The 19,384-nt window shown below is 37.3% G+C and overlaps 1 protein-coding gene across 3 annotated transcripts; it reads right to left on the reverse strand.

Annotated features, from left to right (window-relative positions):
• Positions 1-1,726: 1,726 nt before the first annotated feature.
• Positions 1,727-17,332, reverse strand: LOC109074775 (coiled-coil domain-containing protein 120-like). 3 transcript variants are annotated; one of them, XM_042734101.1, is made up of 12 exons: positions 11,374-11,552; positions 9,287-9,401; positions 9,097-9,201; positions 7,737-7,867; positions 7,237-7,344; positions 7,035-7,155; positions 5,959-6,015; positions 5,685-5,841; positions 5,488-5,589; positions 4,349-4,658; positions 3,627-4,012; positions 1,727-2,799 (listed from the first exon to the last, which is right to left on the reverse strand). In XM_042734101.1, exons 3-12 carry the CDS (start codon positions 9,143-9,145, stop codon positions 2,700-2,702), a joined length of 1,521 nt encoding a protein of 506 aa, XP_042590035.1. In that variant the 5' UTR covers positions 9,146-9,201; positions 9,287-9,401; positions 11,374-11,552; the 3' UTR covers positions 1,727-2,699. The 3 variants fall into 3 exon arrangements, with proteins under 3 accessions (XP_042590035.1, XP_042590034.1, XP_042590033.1); XM_042734100.1 differs by lacking the exon at positions 11,374-11,552 and adding an exon at positions 17,094-17,332 and having other exon boundaries at positions 3,627-4,658; XM_042734099.1 differs by having other exon boundaries at positions 3,627-4,658.
• Between the last annotated feature and the right edge of the window lie 2,052 nt (positions 17,333-19,384).

A 19,384-nucleotide genomic window follows, 5' to 3' on the forward strand; every position in this document is an offset into this window, starting at 1 on the left:
TAACTACAACTTTTTTTTTTTTTCAGCTACTTCTCACAGTATTGCTTATTTTCATTTAGCTTAACTAGCAACAGGCATTATACACAAAAATAATCACTGTAAGCCAGTATTATGCTAAATTAGAGCTAAATTTGCTTAATTGTGTCCAGTTCTTTGAATTTTTTTTAGATAAACCTTACCAAATTTTATATGCTAAAAATTTGTATATGTTTAAAACATGATATTAGTTATTCAGAAATTATAATGAACTGTAAAGGGATTTGGATAATAAATGAAGCATTTTTCAAAGAGAGCTGTCTGTGCAGTGATTTGAATTAGAAGAGGATCATGTGAAGCGGCTGGAAAAGATTCCAACACATTCCATGTGTTCAGCGGACGTGGAAGTGATGTGACCAAAGATTGAAGCAAGGAATGTGAACTGAACCGCTTTACAGGGTCTACATGTTAGCCAAAAATGTTTTGTGCTTACAAATTGCATTGTGATTAAAATATGAATTTAAGTATCAATCTTTACACTTGAAAAAGAAGCCACACAATTTGTATCATGGTCTTTATTATATATGTGTGTTTTTTGTCTCAACAGAATATTATGAAAAAATTTATATCAAAACAACACAATGGAAAAAGTAAAAAAAAAAAAATAAATCATGTAATGCATTTATGATCCTAAAAGCTGCAACAATAGCACAATTTAAAGCCAAAACAAGGTGTCATTGATAAAAACGTCAACAAGAGTCCTATTCGCTGGTGTAAACAAACCAGAGCCATGTACTATGCAAATAAATATGTATATAAAATCTGATCAGTTCATAAATATACAATATATATTGTTTATTCAAGTTGCTACATATAGGTATTTTTCATTATTTATAATTAATTACAGTACAGACATTTATGTCACCAAAATACACTAAAAGAGACTAGCAATGCACAGCTGTTTGGTCATGACTTTCAGATTCCAGCTGGAGGCACCTCACAAACCCGCAAGATTAGGAGTAGCATGAACTAGTCAAGTCTAATTAACCAAACATTAATTGAAACATCATTATTTGAAACTTAAACATCATATGTCCTATGTTCTGCAGTTTTAGCAATAATTCATAGGCTTAACATGAGTGAAAATAAGTCTTGCATTTAATACAGTGCACAGCAAATTGTACTGATTTCGAGGATAATCATCACAACCTGGTAACTGGTAATAATAAGATATGGTTTTGCCAGAATTAATTATGCTGTATTTCAGGAAGAACCTAGTTCAAAGAAAAACTAATTTAAGTAAGGAACTGTAACAAAAGTTACCAAACTACTAGGTAAACAGAATAACCTACAGACTGGTTAAGACAATTATAAGGTATTTTGTTCCCAAAGAGAGGTAACATAAGACCAGCTTATGTCACTGCTCAACATGTAAACTATAGTAGATGCTCACTTAAGATTTGTCAAATATTTAAGTATATCTATTAAAGGGGTTACCAAGTCGGATGCGACTAAACATGAAAATATAAAATATCTGCAAACAATTTTTGCACCAAAACTATTCACAGAGTCTTCTCAAAACTGTTAAACTCTTAAACTATCTGGCATCCCAAAATTAAACCAAAAAGCATCTAAATAATAATAATAAAAAACATGAATAATCATTCATTTCTGACTCTGTATGAAGGATTTAATAGGGATGCATTTTTCATTTTAAAATCTTCTCACGTACCTTTTTTGACTTAGTGTGAACAGGCCTCAAGACTACCATTTCAGAATTAAAGATCTCAATATTTTAGGTCAGCAGTCCTTTTCAAGTCCTTTGAAATTGTGGATTTGATGACTGTGGGCTAAATTGTATAAATCGCTGTATTAGAGCATCAAAGTTCATTTCGGGGTTCTGGCATAAGCTTGTTTGAATGTCTAAGACTTCAGAGAACATAAGCCCTCCAAGTGAAAGCTCATCTTCGCTTCAAGGGCCTCTCTATGAAATGCTTTTTAGCATACTCTTCATAGCTACATATAGATATTTAGATATAAACAAAAAGGTATGCAACACATTCACTGCTGTTATAGGACATTAAAACATGAGTTCATTAAACTCTGAGTAGAACTGTATATAATTAAATGACTGTTAACCTGAAACATTAGTTACAAAATAGTAATTTAGAATACATACATTTTATAATTATTTTATTCTCAGAAAAAATATATATATCTCAAGATGAAGTGGAGATGATATGATTACCTTTATATTTTGTTTGGAAAATTTAAATACATTACAATAACATCCCAATAATACATACACAGAGATTATGGAGGAGGAAAAAAAGTTACTTGTAAACATCAGTTTACAATCCAACGCAGCACTAGATCCATGACAGCCAACACACTGATCACTCGATTTCAGTTCTGTGCTGTTACAGATGCCTCCTTATTTGCTGAACAATGTAGGGATGCAACAATATGCAGAATGATAATTGTAGATTTAAATAATGCTAAAATTTTAAAGTTTAGTAAAATTATATATTTCTCCAATAAAATACTATTTTGTCCTGCTGTCATTGTTTGTGTGTGGCAGCATGTATGCTACAAAAGATGCATTCTTTCAGGTATTTTTTTTTTTGAGCAATTGAACAAATGCATCCCTAGGACAAGGTGTAATTTTGCATCAAATATTGCAACATGTTGCATTGGAGGCCGTGGGGTGTGTTGGCTGCCGGTCAGACCAGTGTTCCAGGTGAAGGGGGCTCAGAGCCGGACCCTTTTTGAGTGCTCCCCTCTAAGGGGAAAGGCTCTGGGTAGAGAGAGAGCTCCACGGACCTGCCATGATGAAAAGAGAAGATGAAAATGTCACCACCAGAAATCATTTAACTAATTAACTAATTAGAAAGTAGTGTTAAATATATGGTTTTGGGTCAATAATTTTTTTTTTAGGATGCCTTAAAGGATGCTTTGATTTAATCAAAAAGTGACAGTAATAAAGACATTTACATTGTTACAAAAACATTCTATTTCAAATAAACAATGATCTTTTGAGCTTTTTAAAATGATCATGAAAAAAAAAAAAAAAGTATCACTATTTCCACAAAAATATTAAGCATCACAACTATTCAACATTGATAATAATTAGAAACGTTTCCTGAGAACCAAATCAGCATATTAAACAGATTTCTGGAGGATCGTGTGAGACTGATAAATTACATTTTAAACTATATTAAAATAGAAAATTGTTATTTTAAATTTGTAATAACATTTCACAATATTGCTGCTTTTGCTGTATTTTTGATCAAATAATTGCCACCTTTGTGTGCATAAGGTGACGGTAACAAAAACAAACATCCACACGTCTTGAGAACTGACAAGCAGTCATGCAAGAGGTAACTTTGTAATTTGTAAGTTTATTATTATTAATAATATCAGTATTATTATCATCATCATCATCATCAGTAGTATTATTACTACTAATAATAAAAATAAGTTTTTGTGCAAGGGTTTCCACACCTTTGTTCAATCCAAATTTTCATGAGCTATAGCTATAGAAATGTTTTTAGTATAGATATTTTCATTGCTTTTCCAGTCTCACAAACCTGATATTTTCAAGTTTTACATAATCATGGCAAACTGAAATAAAAATGTGGAAAGCTCACCTGGCATGCAAGGAATGCCCATGAAATGAAGCTGACTGAGGTATTTGACGGTGCACAGAGTACAGTGGGTCGGCTGTAACGGACTGAGGCTGGTGCACGAGATGGTGAGTATGTGAGTGGCGCATGGCGAGTCCGTCGTGACCTTTGGCCGTAGTGGAATAACCTAAGGCATTCCTCAGATACCAGTCCCGGAGTCCCTCCAGAGCCAGTGCCTTGTGCAGACTGCGGGTGGAGTCCTCAGGAGTGGGCAGAGAGAACTGAGGCGCTCTGCGGCCGAACGCTGCAGCAGTGGACAGCTCTGTGTGGTGAGGGAGCAGGTTGGGAATAGAAGAAGTGGTGGATCCAGCAGAGGGATGTGACAGATCGTACGCTGAGAACAACACCGCATCCTGTGGGTGCTGCTGTAAAGGGATGAAGGGTCCACAGGATTTCGTTCGTGTCACTTTGACCCGACGGGGTTCGGCCTCTTGACCCTGCAGCAGCATGGGGTTATAGGAAGGTGGGGCGGCAGCCAGATGTAACTGCGAATGGGAGAAACCATTGTAGTGTGGAGGGGTGCCCGATGGAGGAGTGGAGAAGTCCGGCCAGATGCGTCCTGCTGACTGGTTCTGTTGAGTCTGGGCAGGCCTCTTTTGCTGTTTGCCCCAAATGTAGTCCATCAAAATCTCATTGTAACCTGTGCCACTACTTTGGCCGCCGAGAGAGGAGCGCATTCGACCCTGGTCTTTAAATCCCATCATCTGTCTCTCTGGGCTGCCTTGATAGAACTGACGGAGCTTCCCATCTGTGAGGGACTCCGAGCTATTGTATGGTCCGGCTCGGTGTGGCATGCCATTGAGAGGAGGACCGGGCTCAGGGAGACTCGAGCGGTCGAGTAGCGCATCAGAGCTGTTGCTACGACGGGCACGGGAACTGTAGGGGCAGCTGCGGCGCTCAGAAGAGGAGCCCTCCAAAGATGCCAAAGGGACAAACTGAGGAACATCTGGACTGCCGCACCACTGCTTCAGTGCAATACCACCAGGCATCTCCGGCCTGGGAGGAGAAGATAAGAAAGTAAGAAGTTACAGTAGTATAGTAGTAACAAGATTTTTTTTTTTTTTAAATACATTTGGATCTAAAGTGGATCTACAGTGATAATGTAGTAAAGCTGACATCTGAGGGCACCATAAGTGCACTACTGACATGAGGTCTGTTCCAAATGGTAGACAACATAATTATGCTGTCTGCGAAGATATTTTATTTTGGCCAAATTACACTGCATTATCCTTTGCGGTAAAGCAAATCTAGGAAGTACAATGGTGGAGTAAAAAAAAAAAAATTCAAAAATATACTTGGTAACATTTTACTTAAAGCCTATATGTATAATGCATTATAAAAGTAGTTTTATTGCATTAATTATGCCTTCTAATGCACCTTATAATGCACTATGCTTTTTAAATTTGGTTTTAATTCTTTACAACAAGATATAATGTATTACAACACACAAATTATGATTAATTATAATGCATTATACATAAAGACTTTAAGTAAAGTGTACCATATACTTATTTCATTTTGTACTGAAAAATATATTTTTTTCTGTAACCTAAATGTAACCTTTGTTGAGCATAATTTTTAGCATAATTTTTAAAAAACAAAAAATGATCAAAAACCAAGTAAGCTAATATCAAACTATATTAGAATTATTTGTATATAATAATAATAATAATAATAATACTTAAGATATATAAGAATAATTGTTCAGATTGTGCTATTTTTGTGTTGCTGCCCATCTAAATGCAAGTTCAGTTATCTATGTAGCAGTTGGAACCTCACTAGCCATAGTGTACATACAGCAGAAGGAAGTCATAAAAGTTATTACCTCATATGAACGCTGATTGGTGCAGTGCGGGACAACAGCGGCGTGGCTGGAACACTTCTGCCCTCCACATTGGATGCACTTCTTGGCAGCGAGTGACTTGGGCTGGATGAACATTGACATGTACATAAGTTATAATTGTAGTGTAAACGTCACCCATTCCAGCTAGCGGACACATCCCATCCTCCCCCTCCTCTCACCTCACAGAGCTTGAGGCTGAGTTGCGGCGAGTCCTCATCTCGTAGTAGATCTCTACAGGCGACAGCTTCCTACAGAGCCTACTGTCAGGACTGCCTTGGGCCAGCCGGGGGTGAGACAAGGAGCGATGCTCAGGTGCCACACTGGGAGACGAATCCTCTAAACCAGTCGACAGGGTTGTATATCAAAGTTACAGTCATAAACAGGCCAGTGTGGTCAAACAAATCAGAGTACTGAGATGTACTTTCTTTGTTTGATAATGTTAAGAGGCCTCACCATTGTCATGTGATGTTGAGTCTGACATTGAACTGCTCTCTGACTTCACAGTTTCCTCTAAAAATTAAGGAAAATAAATGACAGTCACATTAAAATAATTACACAAAGATCAGAAATTTCCATGGTCTATTATATAATAATAGATATTCATTTCTACATTTCATACACTTCTTGACCAATGATTTTTATAGAAGTCTCTTATGCTCACCAAGGCTGAGCAAAAATACAGTAAAAACAGTAATATTTTAATATAATTATATTTACATATAATGTAATTTATTGTCGGCGCCAATAGCCTTGCGGTTAGTGCGCCGACATATACAGCGCAACTGCGCTGACGGCGACCCGGGTTCGAGTCCCGGCTCGTGGTCCTTTGCCGATCCCGCTCCCCTCTCTCTTCACCAAAAAAACACTTTCCTGTATACTCTACACTGTCCTTTCCAATAAAGGCATAAAAAGCCCATAAATAAATCTTTAAAAAAAAAAAAAAAAAAAAAAAAAAAAAAATGTAATTTATTGTTTTGATAGCCAAGCTGAATTTTAAGCAGCCATTTGTCCAGTCTTTAATGTCACCTGACATCCCTGATGTCTCATTATTTTTAGAGTTAAAAACAGTAGTGCTGCTTAATTTTATTGTGAACCCCCCTTTTATTTCATTTGATTAATGTAATGCATTCTTGCAAAATTAAAGTATTAATTTCGTTAAAAAAAAAAAAAAAATCAAAAAATTAATTTACTGACCCCAAAACTTTTTAGCAGTGGCACATTTTACAATAGCGTTTTGTATCAGTGATGTCAAACCTGTCCCAGTGTGTCTGAAGGCACACATTGTTGTAATTAAAATTTTCTTTGTGTAAGCTTTTTGTTTAAAACACAATCAAGTCATTTATAAATATCGAGGTCTGTCAACATGTGTCCACTGTCCTTTTCAAGCAATGGCAACAGTCTTGGATATTGGGGGAAATTACTCTTTTACCATGCACTTCCTACAGAGCCATTTTCAATGTATGCACTTTTTACCAAATTACCAATGTTTACCAGAAATTATTTGGTGCTTTTGTGTGTGTATGTGTTACCTGTGTGGCATCCCCGATGAACAGTCCTCTTACTGTGCAATGCATTTTTATCAGAATCGATGCTCCGGCGCAGGGCACCACTGAAGAGAGCCTTCATCTGCCGTTGCTGAACTGGGTCATCCTACACGGAAGACACATATAGTTGTTATTGTATAAAACTGTAAGGAGAATCCCTTTATTAACTTTCAGATAACAGACTCACCTCTCCTTTTGAGGTAAGATGAGGGGTCAGGCCAGCTCGGCGCTGAACAAAGGGAGGTCTTTCTCCTTCTTCTAAAGGAAAATCGCGTGGAAGCTTCCCTGTGAGCTCCTGTACAGACATTTAAAGCTTTTACTGGGAATGTCACAATGTTTGCTGCCATTCGTTAGAACAGATGGTTCTAATAAGTACGCCCGTTTCATTTTTTATGTTTTGTACATCTACATTCGAAAAACACAACTTAATAACAAACAGTTCCTCACATCAATGCAAACCTTAAAACCAACTCTCACACATCAAATAAGAGAATTCATTTTCAAAACAGAAAGAGAGAAAAAAAATAATAAATCATGTAGACCTAGAAAATTTTTGAAACAGCCGGATGCACATTTTCTTTGCTGCTGAAGTCAGCATTTTGCATTTGTTTTTTTTTTAAAGAACAATATTTTATAGCGACTGCCTAGAAGTAAAATACTGTCTCAAAGTTTAATAAACCATCTCACCGCCTCCACAAGACACACTTGTCGCAGCTCTCCGAGACGACTGTTCAAAAGGCTCTGCAGACTCTGCTTTCGCTCCTGCAGCTCTGAGATTCGCTCTGCTTGCAGCTTGCTGTCCTGACAGCCCTGGACATCTGTGCATGAGCATGATGTGCATTAGACAGAAAGCCAAAGTTAAAATTATATTTACACTGCCATTCTTCACATGTCTGTTATCTTTGATCAAATAAATCCATCTTTGGTGAGCATAAGAGACCAAACAAAAATCTTTATTATTAAAACACACTATGAAGGGGCGGTCACACTAGACTTTGAACGTGCGAAATTTTTTCGGACACCGCTGTGAAATTTGGGCGGGAGCTGTTAACGGTCTCCCCTCAATTATTACAACATGGATTAATGTGCTTGTACTGTGCCTTTTGCGACGGCGTCGAAAGCGTTTTATTATGTTTTACTCTGTCTGTCTCTCTCTCTATATAAATGCATACACACTTAGCAATAAAAAATTATAAAATGTGTCCTCATTCAAATGTACCATCTGTTCCTGTTTCCATTGACACTGCGAACCATGAAGCTTTTTTTTTTTTTTAATAATCTTTTAAAGAAGTATTATATAAAATAGGATGCTGCGCTACGGCTAAAATTAGCGCTTCCTTAATTTTTTAATTTCTGTTCAGAGAGGTCACGCAGTGACGTATTGATATTCTACTGATCCCCCGTATTTGGTCACAACGAATTCGCAGGTCAAAGTTCACCAAACTTTGGAACTAAACTTTGGAATGCAGCGAAATGCGAAATTTTTCACATGAGCTTGCGTTTCCGGTCTGACACATTCGCATGCGTATGAATGGAAGTCAATGGAACGAAAAGTGCAGTGTGACCGCCCCTTAAATTGTTTTAAATGTTACATCTGAGCCTGCAAAATTAAATATCCAATATCAACCAACACCAAAATCGATAGCATATATTTCGCTTCCATATAGGGCTGTGCAATTAATCGCATTTGATTATCATGCGCATCTCATCAGTAAAGCCGGTCCCGTGATTAGTAGTAAATCAGCATCACCTGCTTTCAGATTGAGCAGCTTTCACTACACAGAGCCATATTTCACTGACAATTAGGAAAAATCACCCTCATAATCACAGATGAATCGCATTCGATTTTGAACACGATATCGCCTAGTTTGTCAGTGAATTACGGCTCTGTGTAGTGAAAGCCGCTCCATCTGAAAGCAGATGATGGTGATTTAGTAGTATTCACAGGACCGGCTTTACTGACCAGATGCGCATGACAATCGAATGCTATTAATTGCACAGCCCTACTTCCAACCTCCATTATCAATATGGAAATATGTATGCTCACCTGGAGCCCCTAAGCCCATGGCAGTGATCAGGCGACCTTTGACCTCCATAGAATGGATTTTAGGAAGTCTTGTGAAGTCTTTAGCTCCCAATTAACCCTCAGCTCCTGCGGACAAAGAATGTAGAGATAATGAATATGATATAATTTGAGTAACAAATGAACTGAGACTGATTTAAGAACCTCCAATCACCTTGTAGTTTGAGTCACGTGAGGCATGTCATTCAATGTTGGGGTCTACAATGCTACAGTATCCCAATGGCCTGCAGGGGGAGCCACTGTGCGACTTTTCAATTTACTGCTGAGCCCTTAGTAGTGAGAAAAAAAATCGTTAATGCTTGTTACACACACATTAAAAACGTCTATATGTTCCTGCTGGCTATAACACGGTTATCTAATTTATGGCTTATATAAAAGTTCAAAGACTTGTTCTGCCACAAGACTCAATTTGAAGACATCAGAACATTTACTTAAAGGGATACTCCACCCCAAAATGAACATTTTGTCATTAATCACTTAACCCCATGTCGTTCCAAACCCGTAAAAGCTCTGTTAGTCTTCGGAACACAATTTAAGATATTTTGGATGAAAAAATATTAATAAAAAATAAAAACCCTGCATACTGACACCCATTTAAAATCACTTTGGATCCATTGTACTTCCACAAACAAGAAAAAAGCTCAAATGGCAAATGCTGCAAAACTGTTCATGAATCATTGTTATGGTATAAAGGCTGCTGGCAAATCTTGGACATAACAAGCAGGATGTGTTTTTGTTTGTGAGGAAGTGGTGTGGGTCATGTGGTACGATGGGTGGCTGGGAATGCACCCAACAACAAAACAAGACATAAAACCACCATGTGCAGGGTAAACAGACAACAATGAACAGCAAGTATAAGTAGGAGTATAAATAAATGAGGCAAAATATTCAAAACAAGAAGCTCTCAAAATTCATATAGGAGCAAATGAACAAATATGATTCTTCAAAACACATCTGGTGGACACATGCTAAGAGATATCGCACACCTCAACTCTTGTAGAGACCTGGCAGAGAGCATGATGGGAGGAGCGAGAGGAGGATAAATGCTCAGAGATCAAACTCTGACTCAGAGAGAACGATGAGAGATATATAAACAAGGGATTTATGGGAATTTGATGACAAAGCACCCAATGTCCTGGGACAAAACATCTGCAAGAGATAAACTGAGAGAAAGGGAAAGCATGAGAGCCAGAGATCCATATACAGACCACAGCACTGTAACAGTGCATGATACTAGATAACAGTATCTCATAAGAGGAAAGATAATAAATATATCAGCTCAAATGCAATTATCAAGCTTAGTGAAATATCTCTCTGAAAAATAAAAGTTTAATAATAACAGTTCCATGAAATATATTTCTGAAAAAAGGGTAAATAATAATAATAATAATAATAATTACACATTTGGCACAGTGTTTGTTCCATGTGCTGATGAATCACACTTTTCATTTTCTTGGGCCTGTGCATTAATGATAAAGTTTGATGTTTAATTTCAAGGACATTTTTGTTAATTTTGCACAGTGTAGGGTTGCCAGTTCTTGTCACGTGTACAGTAAAACCTAGTTCCTGAAGCAGAAAGAAATACTGTCTCAAAGGGTTAAAACTGCCAAAAATGTAAAACTTTCACAAGACCAGTTGTTAAGCAGACAGTCTCAGACACCATTCACTTCACATTCAGGAAAAACAAACACAATCAAAGTGAATGGTGAAAGTGGCTGAAAACGTCTGCCCAACATTTTATTTGGTGTTTTGTGGAAGAAATACAACACAGAAATAGTTACACAAGTTTTTAACAATATATGTATATCAATTTCATGTCTATGAAATCTATCAAATATATAGATCAATTTCAAGTCTATATTTAACCTTATTTGTCTTTGACAGACGACTGTCTCAAAACGACTGATTTCTGTTTACATCCATCATGCAACAAAACATAGTGTGTGAATTAAAATGTTAATGACAGCTGTGGCAGATGAAACTGTAAACACAGCTGTGACTCCAACGCTTAGTATCGTTTCAAAATCAACTTTTTTTTTTCATTATAAATGCTAAATGGTTGTGATTTTCATTTTAAACATTTTATCGCCATCAACAGCAAACACGAGTCAAACGAGGAAAAGCAAATCTTAAATCATTTTTTTTAATTAACTGTAACATTTTAAAGGCATTCTTTATAACGTATTACACGATTGAGAGGCTGCAAAAACTTTGCTTTAACGTGTAGATTCAAGGACTTACCTTGCCCAAATTAAGTCACTGAGAAAATATCCACAAAAGGACAGAAAACAGCAGACTTATTTTATTGCACGTCCGATTTCTTAAAGTTGTCTGTTACGCACGAACCCAAAGTTTTTCGCGTTTCTTCTCTTGAAGCGGCTGCAACGCAAGCAAGTTATTTCTACAAGCCCTAAAGGCAACAAGGACGAAACCATCTATATGCAGCGACGGGGGATAACCACTGATAAAATGGCTAGAAAATATTAAACATTCACCATTTTTAATAAATTATAAGATATAGTTACATTTCCAGGCGATTTAGCTATATGTAAACCGCATTAAAATCGCATTCCTGTCCAATTTGGAGATATAAGTCCAAGATATCCCGGCAAGTTGTTTTAATGGTTTCGTCTGAAAAGCGGACAGGTGAGGCTGTGGCGTCCGTAACAACCATACTTAAACGTCGCAGACAGGAATGATTTACTCTCATTGCAGTACTTGAAAAATTATGGCAAACAATTCTTTTTTATCTTTTAAATTAGAAGAGGTTTATCTAACATGTGTTAAGTTAGCTGCCAATGTAGTAGTAGGAAATCTTATTAGCGATTGTCTATTTAAAGGGACAGTACATCCATAACGATAATTCTGTCATCATTTACTCACCTCTTGTGGCTCCAAATCTATATGACTTTCTTCTGCAGAACATAAAAGATTTTCTAAAGAACTGCATGGATAAAAGGCCATGATAATGAATCTTGACTGAAGATGCCAAGTCTCAAATAGGACAAAATCACCATAAAAATGCATTAAAAATAGTCAATTAAATGTATTGCTATATGGTTTAGAAGAATTCTAAAATAGTGGTCCAGATACTTTTATGTATACTGTTTAGTAATTACTGTCCTTTTTAAAGCCTGACATTTTTAGTCACCATTCGTTCTCAAAAAGACCAGTGCAGTCTTCACGATTTCTCATTTTGTCTTCCAGAGCTAAAAGTATGCCATAGGTTTTGAACGACATAAGGATGAGTAAATGATGACTGAATTTTTTCACTATCCTTTAAGTCAATAGTCATGTGGTCAAACAAACATTAAGTGTCAGCAGTGTTTACTTAGCAATTTACTGACCTCTGTATGCAGCATTCCTCTAAACTGTCTTCTGTGCTCAGGAAGAACAACTGTGACAATACTGCAGGTAATTATTCTGCTTTAAAACAATCAAGCATTATCTGATTCAGTGCGTATTTGAAGTCAGTGTGTTATTAGGTGAAACTGTTATTAAAGAGTCGACCATAGAAAATCTAGAACATAAAATGAGTTTGTGCGTTTTCAAACAATCTGCTTACACCCCACTGACAGACTGTCATTGTACATTTCCATAGAAAGCATCATACATATTCATGCAAAATCATCACCTCGTAAAATACTTGTATGTTTTGTCATAAAATTGGGTTGGAATTTTTGAAGGCTACTATCATACTCAATGACATGAGCAGGATGACACCAACTGACTAAGAACAGGCAGCCTAAAAAATAAAGACACACTTTTCCTGCACATGACAGCATGGTGAATTGGCATAGCAGAGGGATCTGATACTATCTGCGACCATGGGACCTGATTGTAGAAATTGGAGGGGCTGAGATTAGCGCTTGGGGGAGAAGTGCTTTCTCAAAGCAGACAAAGGCAATCCCAAGGACTTGTCATGACCTGTCTCTCATTTGCACTGGCCTGTTTTAGCACACCAACAGGGCTCTGGCACACAAAGAAACTGAGGATTACTGCTTGGAGATTACACCACTTCTGGCTTTCTGTCTTGCTCTGGACATTGCATCACGTCTGAGTTCAAAATACAAGAGAGATGCAAAGAAGAGCATTTCTGGGTCACCGACAAAACCTCTTGAGCATCATCATCTAATGGGCCATGCTGCGAGTGTAATCATGCATTTTGTAAGTAAACAAAAAGACATAATTGAGGACACATTGACGTGGAGTGTTGATAGTCTCCAAAGCAATTTGACTGTAATTATCAACAACTGTAGGTCAGGAAATATAAAAGTGTACAAGTAAGCGTATTGCACTTAATGAGCGGAAACACTGCAGTCTTTTTATTCACTTATAATTGATCGATGAAACCCCATAGCAGTGATTTGTGAACAAAGTTGTCAAAAGTAAAGACCATTTACCAGACCGATAAAAGAGGCCTGTGCGCTCAATATAATAATATATAGATCCTTCTTCTGAGGCACGAAGCAGTATCTGATTCTCAAGAACCTCCAGCTGCTGTCCTGCTAACTTCTACTTTGTTTCACTTTGAGCTGCAGATCAGGTTACAGGGGTCAAACTACAACCACTATGTTCAAACAATTTCAGCAGCTAGAATCGAGAAGCTCTTGATGCTTAGTGTTATCATGTGTTCTGCTCATTCAGTTAAATACTCCATGCTAACAGTCATCTTCTAGAAACATTTAACAGGTATCTTTTTCTTCATATAGTGATATGTATACAGCAACCTACTACAACATATGTGACCTAAGGTAACATTATTTCACTGTGCCCATTGATGTCAATTCTTGTATCATTTCACATTTTTGTCCAAATTCGTATTTATCTTCATTAGTAGTGGAAAAAATGCAAAATAGGATAATAAATAAGTTTATATAAGGAGATAAAAGAATAATGTTTCAACTGTTTTTGCCCAATAAAATTCCACAGGGTTCGACCAATTGAGGACCTTGTCATTTCATTGTAACAACAAATACACATTAAAACATTTCCACATTTGTGTTCCACAAAAGACATAAAATCATACAGGTTATAACTAGCCTATAGTTTTTAGTTATTTCAGTATTATTTACATACTATTTTAGTATTTAATATGATTTTGAATTAGCTTTTATTTGTATATTTTCAGTTTTCATTTTAGTTTAAATTTAAAGGTGCTGTATGTAAGATTTTGACTACTAAAGCATAAAAATACTATAATATGTTTGCAGATATTTAAGAAACATGCTAAGTTAACATACTTGTTTATCTGAAAAACAATGCTACAATCAGTTATTCTTCTTTGAAAATGTGTGTTCCTGGCAGGAATCTCGGTATTTGTTTTGGTTTGCCAGTTGGCGGAAAACACAGCGTATTTCATTTCATTCATTGTCAAGTGTGCCAATACCAACACTGACTTTAGAAAGAATACTAGTTTTCTGGAATGTTTTGGAATGTCTGGTCATGCTGTTAAAAAGGGAAAAACAACTTTTAATGTGTTCATGAAGTGAGCAGAACTCGACTACAAAACAACAGAGCCTTACAAAACCCAACAAAAAGCGAAATCTCTCCTAGAATAGTTGAACAGCAGCTTAAATTTGTGCTATTCCTGCCTGAGTTATTGCTCAACTCCTCTTTCTTGTCCACCCAAAGACGAAATTCTTTCCTCCATGTTTTCTTTACTACTGGATAAACAACGTCAAAACAAACAGTCAGAAACAAAGCTGACCACAGCTTGGCAACACTGTGGTAAATCCCTCTGTGAAAACATGTACATTTCACAGCTTAGCCGGGGAGGAGACAGTATTTTGCCACCTCAGACCCTGTCCTGGGGTCAGCTGGACAGACAACAGAAAGCCATTTGTTTGGACACTAACACTCACACCCTGCACTATAATTTGTGGTCATGACTCAAGCATTTAAAGGGATTGTTAACCCAAAAATGAAAATTCTGTCATTCTGCCATTCCAAACCTGTTTGGAACATAAAAAAGATATAAAGCTGTGATATATTATGACTAAGAGGGAAAAAAATAACAAGCTAAAGAGATTTTACCCCGAGTCTTTAGTGCCTGCTTGTGTGCACATCATCAAGCCACAATTGAACTCTTTATTGCCAGTTCACCCCGGAGAAGGAGAAGCTCAAAGACAGAAGAGATCTGCTGAAAATACACTTTTGACAGTGCTAAATGGAGCTAGAAATCTGTGCTTTGCAAAGCGAAGTGACTCAGTCTAGACACTTCAAACCACACTCACCATCCTCGGCTAGCAGTGAACAAAGTGGGATGTGATTGAGAGAGAGCTTCAATTATGGAAGTGCAGTTCATTATGTGCCATGATAGGCACTATGTAAATGTCTCATTTAAATGAATGGGCAAATTTGTTGATTGTCATACAAATTAAGCATTATGATGTAGGCTGGATGAAACAAACCACATGATATAAATGTCACACCAACCCTTGTAAAATTTGTGCTGTATGTCTGCAGGTCAGTATCGTTCCTGTTAACAAATTATTAAAATTAGTTTTGTTAATTGAAATAAAGTGGGGCTGCAAAACGATTAATTGTAATTAATCACATTCAAAATTATGTATGTGTATGGTGTATATTTATAACGTATATATATAAATACACACACATATATGTATATATTTAAAAAAAAGTATTATTATATACATTTATACTTGTATATAATTTATATTAGATATAAATATAAATATTTTATATATAAATTAACATATTTTCCCTTAATATATACATGTGTGTGTTTTTTTATATACATAATGAATATACACAGTACACACACATATAGTATGTAAACAAACTTCTCTCTTGGCTTGCTCCGATCAGGGTTCAAATATATATATAAAAGAAAAATTTATAAAAATGACAAAAAACAACAAATTTACTAAAACTTTCAAATCAAAATCGAAAATACAAAAAAAAGCTATGATAGTGGTGCATGGTAATGCCATTTTTACAAGTGTAATCATAGTATTTGTTTAAGAAGTACATAATATATTGTTATGGCCCAGCAAATGACAATATGCAATTAAAATGCTGCAAGGGTGGTAATGAAATTGATCTATTTATGCTTTATAGCTGAATAAAAACCATGAATTTGACAATGGAATATAAAGTTATTACAGTTAATTGTTTGTGTGAAAAATAGGATGCTCAATTACTCTTTTTGTTGTCTGTTAGTAGATTTATGGACAAAATAGTTGAGGATAATAAGACGATGGTGAACAATTCGGTATTTCTAAAGAATCGATTAAGTGACTCGCTCAAGAATGAATTCGTAATAGTTAGCATACTTAATATCGTTATGAAATGATGAAATAGTAAGACATAGTAAAACGACGCTATTCCGAATTCAGACTTGTGGCCACCTACTGGCGATGTAACTTGTGGAAACGGTCACTGAATGAATCTTTTAAGTAACTGATTCAAAAGATTCGAATCACTGAAATGAATCAAACTGAGACACGCCAGGATAGGTAGTGTGGCATTATTGATCAGAGTGGCTTATCCGAGAAAACACATGCATTTACACACGACACATTTACTGTTAATGAATCAAAGCAGACAAATAACAGGTGTGACTGTTTTGCATCACTAATCCACAGCATAACAACATGCCACGAGAAATCCCAATGAAAGCCACGCGCGACGATTTCAGCAGCAAGAACTACATGCTGGATGAATGAGACGCGAATCAGAAAATGTAAACGCTGGTTTACAATGACAGTATATTTTCTAAAAACATTCAGCCCAACACCAAAAATGTCCTAGAAATCTAACAGGACAGCAGGAAGATTTTTCCCCATGCGTCCCTGCATTTTAAGGATCATATTCGTGTCCACCATATCCAACCCATATATAAATCTAGTGCTCTTCATATTTTATATTTTAAGGTTGTCTGCTGTTTAAGAAAACGCAACATCTAAGAGAAGATATCTTGAGAAATGCACACGGACCTGCGATGCCAATTAATATTCATCTGCGGCTCTCCTCAGTCACATCTTGCAGATCACATCCTCCCCTTCTTGCAAAACGCGCACGGGGTCCCTGCATCGCGCCAGCCGCCAGGACGATGATATTATAACATCTTCTCTCACGTTTCAGCATTCATCCCAGTTAACCACTGTAAAGCGCTGTCACACCTCTGGAACAAGACTGGCAAACAGGGAAGAGCAACACGCATCCAGTTGTCTTATTAACTCTTTCAGTCTCGCCTATTTGTATAGACCCAGCTGACATACTACACACAGCATGTCTAAACTGAGGTTTGCATTGCTTTCTAGGATGTTAGTCTGTTTGAAACGGAAAAAAAGCAGGTTGATCAGTGAACAAATGAGCATTTCATGAGAAAATAATGAACTGTTTAGATAATTAAACCGTATATCTATTTTACATATATATATATTATTGTATCTAAAAAACAACATAACAAAAAAACATTAAAGGGATAGTTCACCCAAAAATGAAAATTATGTCATTAATGACTCACCCTCATGTCGTTCCAAACCCGTGAGACCTCCGTTCATCTTCGGAACACAGTATAAGATATTTTAGATTTAGTCCGAGAGCTTTCTGTCCCTCCATTGAGAATGTATACTGTCCACGTCCAGAAAGGTAATAAAAACATCTTCAAAGTAGTCCATGTGACATCAGAGGGTCCGTTAGAATTTTTTGAAGCATCGAAAATACATTTTGCTCCAAAAATATCAAAAACTACGACTTTATTCAGCATTGACTTCTCTCCCGGGTCTGTTATGAGCGCGTTCACAACACTGCAGTTTAGTGATATCCGGTTCGCGAACGAATCACTCGATGTAACCGGATCTTCTTGAACCAGTTCACCAAATCGAACTGAATCGTTTGAAACGGTTCGCGTTAACAATAAGCATTAATCCACAAATGACTTAAGCTGTTAACTTTTTTAACATGGCTGACACTCCCTCTGAGTTCAAATAAACCAATATCCCGGAGTAATTCATTTACTCAAACAGTACACTGACCAGTAGCGGCGCCAGGATTTTTATTGTAGGTGGGCCTCCAGAAAACTGGATGGGCCAGTTAAAATAAGACCCCCCCCCCCCCCAAAAAAAACGGGTTTCCCTTCATCTCCGTTCCAGCGCTTTTCTGCGGCACTGAGGAGGACAGCAACTTGTATCGCTGTCCTCCGCTCAGTGCTGAAGGCAAGCGTACAAAGAAATACACCTTAATTGTTGGCAGTAAGCTAAATTCATTTATCTCCTATGAACGTTCAATACACAAAAAGACTGAAACGGAATTATATCTTTGGAGGTTCTGTTTCTCTCCATTTATTTACAACACGGCGGGCAGGGAACTGTCCAAAATTATTTAATTGTTTCTTATAAATTCAGAATGACAAGAAGAACTATATCGGCATGAAAATAACAGCAGCATTGAATCTGACACAGCTGCTAAACACAAACAGCAGGAAAACGGCCAGACACTAACGATATCGTTACCCTAACTTTTAGCCTATACTTGCCTTGCTGGTGTGAGGGTGTGCCTACTACGGGAGGACTTGATGGGGAGAGGGCGGCCGAGCAGGATGGTAAGTCGCCAACTTAAATTTGCAGGAGTTTCCTCCTGCTGTTCCTCGGAGCATTTCTTGCTGAATTTAAAATAAAATAAGCAGCTTTGTTTTGTTTTACGTTTCATATCGGCAAAACTGTCTGTGTCTGTCTTGAATGAATGACGTCCGCCAACGTCATTCATTCATTGGATCACTTGCTGGTGGGGTAGAAGCCGCTGATTGGCTGAGAAGATTTCGCTCAAAGCTTTCCTCGGGCTGGTTATTGGATGAACCGCTAGAATGAAAATCACTCACTACTCATAGGCCTGGGCCAAAATGGGTGGGCCCGGACCTTAAATGGGTGGGCCCAGGCCCACCCGGGCCCAATGGTAGCGCCGCGGCTGACACTGACTGAACTGCTGTGAAGAGAGAAGTGAAGATGAACACCGAGCCGAGCCAGATAACGAACGAAACATTGACTCGTTCTCGAGTCAAGATGGTCAAGAACCGGTTGCATCGGTTTTCGGATCACCGGTAGTGATGGGAAGTTCTGTTCTTTTCCGCGAACCGGTTCTTTCGGACAGTTTGATTCAATAAACCGGTTGCCGAAAACGGTTTACCAGTTCTTTTGCGCTCGACGTAATGACTTCATTGGCGATGATTGCCCTTGATTCAAGCCTTCGGTTTACCCGCGCTCATAACATTAGCACAGAATCGGTT

The sequence above is a fragment of the Cyprinus carpio genome, chromosome B11 (assembly GCF_018340385.1).
Source record: "Cyprinus carpio isolate SPL01 chromosome B11, ASM1834038v1, whole genome shotgun sequence".
Classification (NCBI taxonomy): domain Eukaryota; kingdom Metazoa; phylum Chordata; class Actinopteri; order Cypriniformes; family Cyprinidae; genus Cyprinus; species Cyprinus carpio.